The sequence below is a fragment of the Artibeus jamaicensis genome, unplaced genomic scaffold, assembly GCF_021234435.1.
Source record: "Artibeus jamaicensis isolate MK-2021 breed Jamaican fruit bat unplaced genomic scaffold, CSHL_Jam_final contig_886, whole genome shotgun sequence".
NCBI classification, from domain to species: domain Eukaryota; kingdom Metazoa; phylum Chordata; class Mammalia; order Chiroptera; family Phyllostomidae; genus Artibeus; species Artibeus jamaicensis.
This window is the reverse complement of record NW_026522002.1, coordinates 134,964-145,528: the sequence shown is the minus strand read 5'-3', so window position 1 is coordinate 145,528 and position 10,565 is coordinate 134,964. Positions and strand designations below refer to the sequence as shown.

The 10,565-nt window shown below is 43.5% G+C and overlaps 1 protein-coding gene across 1 annotated transcript; it reads right to left on the bottom strand.

Moving 5' to 3' along the window:
• Positions 1 to 331: 331 nt before the first annotated feature.
• Positions 332 to 8,835, bottom strand: PURB (purine rich element binding protein B). The gene has a single exon (XM_037150259.2). It carries the CDS (start codon positions 8,656 to 8,658, stop codon positions 7,735 to 7,737), a length of 924 nt encoding a protein of 307 aa, XP_037006154.2. The 5' UTR covers positions 8,659 to 8,835; the 3' UTR covers positions 332 to 7,734.
• Positions 8,836 to 10,565: the final 1,730 nt, after the last annotated feature.

Here is a 10,565-nt window from a genome sequence, read left to right as displayed (position 1 = left end):
TAAGACTGGCCTAGTCCGCTCTGTAAGAAGTTAGCTACGATGATACACAATGAGGGATGTTTTTTTATACCCATTGGGAATGACAGGGCCCAAAAGCCAGTAGAATAGGAAGAAATTAGGGGAAGTGACAAGTGGGCTGTCTGGGAAGTGAACTATATCGCTTACTACTCCACAGATCGCTTACTAACTAGAAAAGGATTATGGGAACATGCAGTAGCTTATAAGTCATTTCAGTGGGGACTTGCCCAGTTCCAGACCCATTTATGAGCTCCAGCAGATGGTATGGGGCATCTCCCTCCCAATCACCAGGTAACTCCTCAGACACCAGCACAAGACTCATTCACTTTTCCGCATACTTTATTTGTTACAAACATACAATTTTTTAAATATAGACTGTAAAACTCCATTTGCAAAAGTCTGCTATTGTAAGGAGTACACACCAGCAGTAAGGATTCTTAAACATTTTTCTCTATGAGTTTTTCTGTCAGTTTTGCTAGTTAGTGGTAATTACGGGACCCGCCATTTTAGAGACCTGTCTGAAGCTTCTGGCTGTATTCACATCACTCTTTTGAAGCAGCCCTGCTCATCTAGACATTGACCGCAATCTGAGCTTCAACCTCCAGGCAGTGAGATCAACAGCCCATCTAGACTCTGCTTTTGAACGGTTTCCAGGAAGTATGGTTTCTGAATGGGTACTGCACTTCACGGATTTGTTTGAATTGCCCATGCAGCTGTTTGTTAAAGTGCATTCTTCTTTTAAAAAATAAGAGGAATAATCTTTACTCTTTAACCAAGGTACTTAAAAAAATGGACTTTTTGGTCTCTCAGCAGATATTCCCAAATTGATCCTATCACTACAAATTTCAGTGTTCTATTTACAAATATTTATAGGGTTATAGGTGGAGGGGACCTTATAAAATTAAAGGTGCGGCTTCTCTTGAAGCATAAGTCAGTCCTACAAATTCACATATAAGAACACACACTTGGTTTACAATGCACAGCATGTGGGTATTTACACAGACTGAAGACACCCCAAACCCCTTTTAAAGTAACTTCCAACCTAAAGTCTAGTTGTACATCTATTTAGATCAGGAAGCTCTGTCTCCTGCTGTCAAGATTTGGTTTTACTTCATTCAAATGACGCCTGTAGATTCTCTACTGGCAGGATATCAGCCTCACTTTGGAGTGAAGAATCTAGTTTAAGGAAGCTCTGGCAGATACGAATGGAAACATCTCAGAAGACAAATGAATGGACTTAAAAAAATGAACATGGAAAAACACCTGCATGAAGGTGCAAAGGAAGTAGGAATCTGTCTGTACTAATTTCTTTAGAACTTTAGGAAAAAGTCCAAATATATTATGCAAATGTTGAAATTAGTTGAAAAAACTCAAATATACTTGGCCTGTGCCGTAATATGCAGAATTGTCCACTCTTTACATGCTCTGATTTAAAATGCTTCTGCACCTGCCCAATCTCCCTAACTCCTAGGAATCCAGAGAGCTTTTATACACAGAGGGGACATGTGGGCTGGGAGAAAAGGGTCTGTGTCTCATATCTGAAGACTTGAAAGAAAATAAAACTCCAAAATTCCTACATGTGCTTAGTGATATAACTTTTTTTCCAGTTTTCTTAGGACTCTTTGCAGTTACAGGTCCCTGAAAAAGCAATTTTAAAAGGGCAAATACACAACTTGCCCTGCTATTTCCAAGTATGAAGATTTTTTTTTTCCATCAGCCTAATCCTGTGACATAGGGTAAGACTGGGGACAAAAGTTGCCTTTCCTTTCAAGAATGACAGGTGATCTAAATCAATTTTCTTCAAAGAGCCGTTAAAAGTATTGAAGGAAGGATAAAAAAGGACAAACTGGTATCTTGCAACATACTAGTGGACGATGAACTTAGCACTGTTAGTTTCTCTAACACTGAGTCCACATTTCATCATACTAAAGATATAACCAGCCCTCCCTTATCCATGTCAGTGGGATACTTTACATGTAACATAGGGAAAATTATTCAAAATCTGATGTTAATTACAAGTACAGTAATACTCTTATCAAAGTTTGTTAGAATTACTGTGGGGGAAATGGTAACATTTTGGCATTTAATGAAGCTCTGTCCTCCCTTTATCACAAGTCCTAAACTACCCACCTGGCATTTGCTGCTGTTCTATAATAGCTTTGCCTGTCCTGATTGGAATGTCTAATTTAAGAGGTGAGTTACATTTTCAAAAGTCAAGTATAAGATTTGTGAATAAAAGTGATTATATTGATGACACATTCCCTATTTCATTAGGAAATATAAAATTCATTCATAAAGGTCTTATTTGGATTTGAGGTACAGACATCAACTGGAAATTACCTTAAGTGTAATAAGTCATGATGCAATTTTATTTTTTCATTCTCCAAATTTAATTTTAAGTGCTGACAACTGGACCACATTTGTTGAAATAAGAGTCTGTTAAATCCATCAGTAATGAAACAAATTTTAAGACTGAGGACTGGAAACAGTGACTTCAAACAGCAAACTTCGCTGTATCAGGAGAACTCACCATTGAATTCTATCTCTGGACACTTCTGGGGTCTATCATTGGAAAATGACTGCTTTTAAGATTAAAATGAGAAATGAAGTTATAATTTGCCATTTCTACCTTATATGTGGAATTTCAAATGGCATCGACATGTACTACTTTTTTTTGTCAGTATTTTTCGTCCGTATTTTGTCGGTATTTAAGGTTAAATGTGGGTTTTTTTTTTCCTTCTTTACAAACTATCTCCTCCCTCTCCCAGTCCCACCCACACACCCACTACTCGGCTTATTCAATGGGAACAATAACTGTTAAGGAAGACATCTAATTGATTTACAGTACTCTAAAACTAACCCTGAAAACTGAGTCTCATTCATTTACTATAACTTCAGTGCTGTTGTTGACAAAAAAAGTTACCTTAAGGCTCAAGGGAAAGTAACTTATAAACTGTGAATGCAGCATTGTTCACTGTTGCATCCACTGGAAGCTAGCAAAATGCATTCTTGATCAGTAATACAAACCTAATATTAACAAAGATTTCTACTCTTCATACACAGAGTTAGAATAATACTTGTTAGCAGATTATCTAGGTGAGCCTGAGAAACCATGATCCACATCACACAAAGATTCCACGTATTTCATGATCAAAAAGTGCTTTATCTTGAAAAATATGTCAGGGTTAAAATGGCAATATACAATGTCAAATCACACTTTCTCAAGTGAAGTACAAAATGGAAAAGGAGCAAAATGATGGGAGGCTCTGCTCTCTGAACAGGCCTTACGCACATGACTTTTAGGTGTGCTAAATAAAATTGTTTTTTAAGAGTTAACAGTGGGATTTTAACCACCATGTATATTCTAAAACCTGAGATTGGACATCAAAGCAGTCAACTTTGTACTTATCAGAGCAATTCTGATATTTCCTAAAAATAGAAGACAATTCAATTGAATTAGTAACTCCAGGGTCAAAACCATTAAACTTCCCTAATCAAAAAGGAGACCAACAATAAACACATTAGGTACTTAAGAGTGATGCAGAACAACTCTTGGCAAATGAGTCATTTTTTTACATAAGCAAAAAGTCACTTCTCTCCTTCCCCTTCTCACCGATCAAGGCCACACTATTTTCAAATGAATATCTACTGAGAGATCAGTTGTGCATTGGACAAAGTACCATAATTGGGTTAAAATGGAAACAAAATTTACAGTGAAGAATACTTATGTGCACAGCTTACACACTCAAGCTTCTCCTTAATTTCATCCACCTCAAGGCAAGGTAGACCTAAGTGAATTGTCACTTTAATACCTTGTGTATATCACTCTACCCCCCTGTAAAGCCAGTCAAGGTCATATTTAACAAAGCATCCTCAGCAACTAGAGTGCCTGAAGTGTGCAGCCATTTACAGACCACTCAATATGAGGGCATTATTATAACCAGCCTCTTCTGCCCACAACCCTGCATTTTCAGATAAGACAGGATAATTGTTTTGTTTTGAGAAAACTGAAGCTTGAATCTCTTAAAAGACCTGCAATTTATTGCAAAGTGATCGAGAGGTAACAAAGGAAGCAGGTTACCGGCTGCCTGCAAGGGCCTCTCCATCATTTTGCATAAGTATTATGGAAAGTGACTTGACAAACAGCTGTGTCTGTATCACAGCTACAGTCATCTGTACCACCTACAAGCGCCCACAGTAACATAGGGTGTCTGGGTTTGGTTTGGTTTCCGCTTTGATTTTTTGGTGCCATCCAGATCTGCACTTTGTTCCATGCAGTACATGCACTGAAACATCCTCTGCTGACTAGAACTACGGCTCTGCACAAACGATAGGTGGGGACAATAGACACCGAAGGCAGTTGTGGGATCTAATCCAAGTTTTCTGCTCTTTAAATTGTTCCTAAAATCGTGGACTTCTCACTTCTGTAACTACAGTAGTTTGAGAAATGTTCTGCCAATTGTCAAAAAGGAAATTTTACTTCCCTACTTTTCAGAAATAGGATGATTTTGAACATGTTATTAGTTGGGGTATTTGCCAAAGTCAAAAAAAGCCCTAAATCACTGGTGTCTGAAAACATTTTCTGCCTCGATTTAACAAATTTAATACTTCTTATGTTTTAATAAGTATCTGAAAGATAGCCCGTTATACCACCTTGTTTAACAGACCACACGTTGAAAGTGCAGTTTCTGTGCTTTGCAGATTTCTGTTGTCCCTAGTGACTGGAATGAGGATCAGTGATGCTACAATCAATCCACATCCTTCTGTAACCTTCCTGCAGTGGGAAGAGAGACCATCAACCACCCCTGCAGGAGAACAAACCTTTGAGATTGGTTAAGACTTAAAACCCACCACTATGACATTTACCACTTAATCTTACATAGGCAGGTCAAAATTTTAATATAAATTACTTTTCCAACACATAGCTTATGCATTCTTTGCTCCTTTTTTTGGAGGATTCTCAAATTGATATCTAAAGATTTACATATGATATATTACTGTTACATGGTCTAATGACTAAGAAAACTTCTCTGGTAACCAAAGCTGACTCCATATATGGTAGTGCTCTTGGCATATACTCCATATGCCTCAGACCACTTCCACATTCTTTCTATTCAGCTAATTATAGCTTAGTAGCCACTGGTGAGGATTGTGAAGACCCTGTCATTTCTACAGAATAGAAAGGCAAGGCTAGTTACTGCAATTCAGCCAAACAAAAAGAACAGAAGAAAGAATAAACCAACTCCTTAAAAAGGAGAGGTACCGCACCTTTGCAAAAATTGAACTGGCTCAACTGCAGCTGAGCAACAGAACCACCACTGAAGCAAGAAAACAAGTTGGTCTATACAGGAATTGTACATGGTTTGAAAAGGAGAAAGCTACAGCAATCAACTAATAGCTGCAATATTAATTTTCATTGCTGCCTCAGAATTTGAAACTTAAACAGTTTCTGCAAACCTAATGCTAGTTTCTCAGCTCCTTTACTAAAACTATTTAGGGATTTGTTCTCCGCAGCAAAGAAATAAAACACTCAAAACACATAGGTAAATACAGCAGGACACCATTGAAAACAGCTGCCTTGTAGTACAAAATACAGTACAAGTGTACGGATGTCGTTAAAACATCGGAAATACTATTGCTCCCATACAATTTAGGAAACATTCTTTGCAACGGAGAAAAATTCTTTAAAAAGAAAAGCTTTAAAAAAATCTGTTTAAAAAGTCTACTGTGGATGACGAGTAGAGAAATTGTCCGAAAAGGGCACCAATGTTTGCGGCTTTTTTTTTTAATCTAAGATTAACAATATTCTGAATTACAGTCTGATTTTTTTAAAAGCCTCATTTTATATACATGATTATTTTCCTCCCTCTCAGCCACAATGAATGAAAATGACCTTTTTGTATATTACTTATTTCCCAATAAATACAAAAAGACTGTAGATATTGAATAATACCAAAATAATAAAAAGGATACACAATAAATTAAAAGGCAGCTCAAATAACGGGCAGTCATGCAGTTAAAAAAAAAACAAACACTAAGACTGTGGAGGTGGGGTTACTTGCCTCCTGGTTGAGAAGGTGTCGCACCAAGCCTACCTGAAAAACTTTGGAAAGAACAGCCCCCATTCGATTCAAAGTTACCTAGGTCCAAGACATTCCCAGAAATACCTTTCGATAGGATGGGATTAACTTGATTAGTAAAAACCATTTCTACTGAAAATCCATTTAAAATATAGAAGAGGCGATCCTTGAAGAAAACCCCAACTTTTATTCTCGAAAGACAGCTGGATAAACTAGCAAAAGCCAGTTTTTGTTGAAATTTCAAGATGGTATAAAAATGCTTCCATGATATAGTCAGCACATTCATGTTCACTTCGAGTCCATTCAGATGGATTTCAGCTTCCCAAGGGCACGCTGCTTGCTTGAATCACACATGCATCATTTGCCAACTTTGATTGTGAGGTACTGATACAGTGGATCAAGTTTTTAAAATTTTATTTAAAAAGAATAAATGATGCTGGAATTCTGGACCTGAGGATCTTTAGTATTTGAACAAATCCACAGATTAAACTGAAGGTAAAGGAAGACTTCAGTTTTGTTAATTTCCAACTCTTGAGACATATATTTCATTAAAGCTTAGGCTTGTAGCCACACTGTTCCTTTTTCAAGTTTTATGGTTTAAAATCCAGCCAATCAGTGACGGAAACAGCCGAATTAGCCACAATTCACTGGCTCACATGGTGGAGCCACAGGGATCTGGCGCTCATTCATACCTAAGCCATTTCTTAATAATGATCTCCATGTTTGAGAGATCAGGGGAAGAACTTTAGTGAGTAGCAACCAATCCACTCAAACAGTTTTTTTCCTTGTGCTTTATGCCTGATTTTTTTTTCTTGTGCCTATTTCAGCAACCTCCAATGTAAAACTGCTTTGATCTTCAAAGAATTTTCCAACTTTTAAAATACTTTAGTAGCCAATTCTAGTTCAAGGATTGACATCTGAATCCATTTGCATCCTGCAAAAACAATTCTGGGGTGGTGGGGGGGAGATACTGGCCTTGGTCCAGGTATGGTGCAAAACTATTTTAAACAATATAGATCCAATTTGTTTCTCTATTCCCAGGTGACTTCTTAAATTCATGTAAGTTGCATTTCTTTTCATGAAACCTGTACCCAAGACCTGGGTAACTGCAAAGGCCTTTCCCTTCTCAGGAATACCATGAAAACCCAAATTCCAAATGCTGATTTCAATGGAAGTGAAGGGATAGACACTGCAACAGTGAGGTTTGGAGAGATCTTTAGACCAGGTTCCCAAGTACAACACAAATTCAGCTGTTATCAAGAGGTCTGGGTAAGTTGGAAGTGCTCCTCTGGCCCACGCCGTGCTAGGACCTATCCCCCAGACCCATCAGGGTTATGTTGATGGGTTTAGGAACCGCAGCTGAGAAACCATGGGAGCTGGGACTATTTTGCTCGGTTGAGGAGACGCTGTTGCTCTTTGCAGGTTGCTGTCAGCTCCTTGGAACTTTACTTCTTTTCTCTAATTGTCCGCGACTGTTCTCTTATGGTCATTTCTCGTAATTAACTACATTATTTAAAATCTTGTTTTCTCCCTGTGGACCTCCCTTGCTCCCCTTGCACTAGGAATGAGCGGGAAAGACAGCTCTTTAGACGAGGGGATGGAGGTGGGTGGGAGGCCCGTAGGGAAGCTGCGCGTTTCAATCCTCATCCACCTCTTCGCCCTCAGACTCATCCCCGCCGCCGCTGCCCCCGCCGCGTCGCTCATAAAGCTTATCTCTCTGCCGCTCCTGGATCTCCTTCATCTCATCCGCATACCGGCAGAAGGCGCCCCCGAACTTGCCCCAGGCCTTGAAGGGAACGGTGATGGCGTTGCGGTAGGACGGTTTCACCTCGCTCACGCGCAGAAACACCCCGTACTTGTTGCAGCCCACGTCGAAGAAGAAGCGCTTCGAGTCCACGGTGATGGAGGTGCCCTCTGGCAGCTCCCCGTATAGGCCGCCGCCGGGGCCTCCCGCGGCGCCGCCCGGGCCACCAGCCAGCTCGTCGTCATCGCCGCCGTAGTCGTCGATGAGCTTGGCCAGCGCGTCGCGGAACTCGATGAGCCCCTGCGCGGGCAGCGCGATGGTCTGGCCGCTCTGCAGGCCTCCGGGCGCGGGGCCGCCGCGCGTGACCGTCTGGCGGATGCGCAGGAAGCGGCCGCGCTGGTTCTCCTTGAGGTCCAGGTAGTACTTGCGGTTCTCGCGCACCAGGAACTCGCTCTTGAGCGCGCGCCGCGGCCCGCCGCCCTCCTCGGCCGCCGCCGCCGCCGCCACCTGCTCGGGGCTGCTGGGGCCCAGCTGCGCGTAGTGCTCGATGAAGTCGCCCAGGTAGTCGCGGAACTCGGCGGCCACGGCCATAGACAACGTGAGGCGGCTCTTGGAGCCGCCCGCGCCCACTTCGGCGATCTTGAGGAAGCGGCCCTTGGCATTCTGCTTCACGTCCAGGTAGAAGCGCTTGTTCTGAATGTCCAGCCGCTTCGAGGCCAGCTCCTGTGTTTCCTGCTCGCCACCGCCGCGAGACGCGGGCTGGAAGCCCCCGGGCCCGCTGCCGCCGCGCTCGCTGCCGCTGTCGCCGTCCGCCATCTTCTCGGCCGCCGCGCCCTGGCCTCTGCCGCCGCGCCCTGGCCGCCGCCCGCCGCCTGCCGAGCTCGCGCCCCTGCCCTCCGCCCTGCGGCTCGCTCTCCGGGGCCCCCCAGCCTCGCCGCCGTCCCGCTCACTCTCTCCGGCCGCTCATCGTCGGCCTCCGCCCCCCATCGCCCCCGCGCCCCGCCCCGCCACTTCCGTCTGTCCAGAGCCCGCTTCCGGCGCGCGCTCGCATGACGCAACCCACCACACCCACAGGCCCCCGCGGCCGGAAAGACCCCAAACGTCGGTGGCGAGGCTCAGAAAAGTGACGTTACAGGGAGGGGATTGGCCGGGGGAGTGGGACTGGCCGGGGGAGTGGGCCGGGGCGGTGGGCCGAGGCGGGGGGTGGCGTGGGTACCGCCGGGGTAGCGGGAACCCTGTGTCCTGTTTGTAGTACTGGTTTCCCATATGTGCCAACGCTCACTGAGGTGTACGCTTTAAGTGAGTGCATTTGTTACAGATGAAGTTTATCTGCACGCAGTACGGGTACCTGGAAGAGAGAGGCGTTGAAGGGGGGGTCACGTGAACTCAAACAAAACAAAGCCAACCTGTTGGGACTGACGGGAAATAGTCCATGGGAAATAGCATAGTCCCTAAGGTATGATGAGTGTGCCGTAAATGTGGGCTCACCTTCGGTTCGCACGAATCCTCACAGAACGAGTGCCTGGGACGTATGTGAAACATCTTGTCACCACAATGCAGGGAAACAGCGGGGAAGGCTGGACTAGGACGTGCCGGTGATGCGGATCTCAGGGAAAGGCGGTGTTTTCATCGACATCCGGTGCACAGGCACTGACAACCATTTTCCGTGTTAACTCAAGAATTCATGTTTCGTGTGACACGTGCAAAAACAGGAATGGATTAAGGAAGTTAAAAGTCTGGCTTAAAAATATTAAAAGTCTGCCTTTCTGTGTGAGGACAGTCAGGAGTCCTGAGTCTGAATCTCATATTATAGCCCTGTGATCTCAAGCAGTTGAGTAAGTCTGTTTCCTTCCTTGTTAAATGAGAATAATAGTATCTGCCTCCTGTGGTTGTTACAAGAATTAAGTGTGGTGAAATGTATGACAAAGAGATTAACAACCTATGCCAGGTCGAGATCTGGACGGCCCGGGGGAGGAGCAATCCCGACCATGCAACCTGCCTCCCCTTGGCTTCCTCTTCCCCTCTGTGAAAGGGGCTTCCTGCTTTTTCTCTTATCTTCTCCCACGTGGCTCGCTATAGGTGGGTGTGTTGGTTTGCAGTCCTTTTTCTCACGTAAATCCTTTTTGGTGATGGAATACCTAGTTGATTTTGTTTTATAGTCAATAAATGAGGTAACGCATATAAAACACATGACCTGACATAAATATTAATCACCCCTACACCTGTTTCATAAAAAAAGACCTAGTCAGGTCCTCTCCTAGTTCATGAGTGTGATGATTGTGTGACATTGTGTCACATTACCCATCTCACATGAACAAAAATACCCCACAACCACTCAAACAAAATTAGAATAACAGCTATTAGCCAAACACAGGAGGCTCCAGGAGAAGACATGAAACTCTGGACCTTGGACCGGGCCTTGGAGATCTGGACGCTTTGAATCCCTGAGGAAGGAGTGTGCTGGCGTGATTCCATGCAGCTCCCCTGATTTCTTGCTGACTAAACCACTTCCCTACATGGGGACCCCAACATGGAAGGGTTCACTACACCTCTGACCATTTCTTAGCTGTTTGGTTTACACTTGATCTTAGCCAAAAGGCCCAGGAACCGTGTCAAGGTCTATTTTAGACCTTGATTAACTGTGTGAAGATTAATAAACAGAAACGTCATTTCAGTTGGAATGGGCAGGGCCTTTAGGGGGAGATCTCACACCATACCATTCA

Excerpts from the sequence above, each read along its gene's own strand:
- PURB (XM_037150259.2), bottom strand. The coding sequence starts at position 8,658 with ATGGCGGACGGCGACAGCGGCAGCGAGCGCGGCGGCAGCGGGCCCGGG.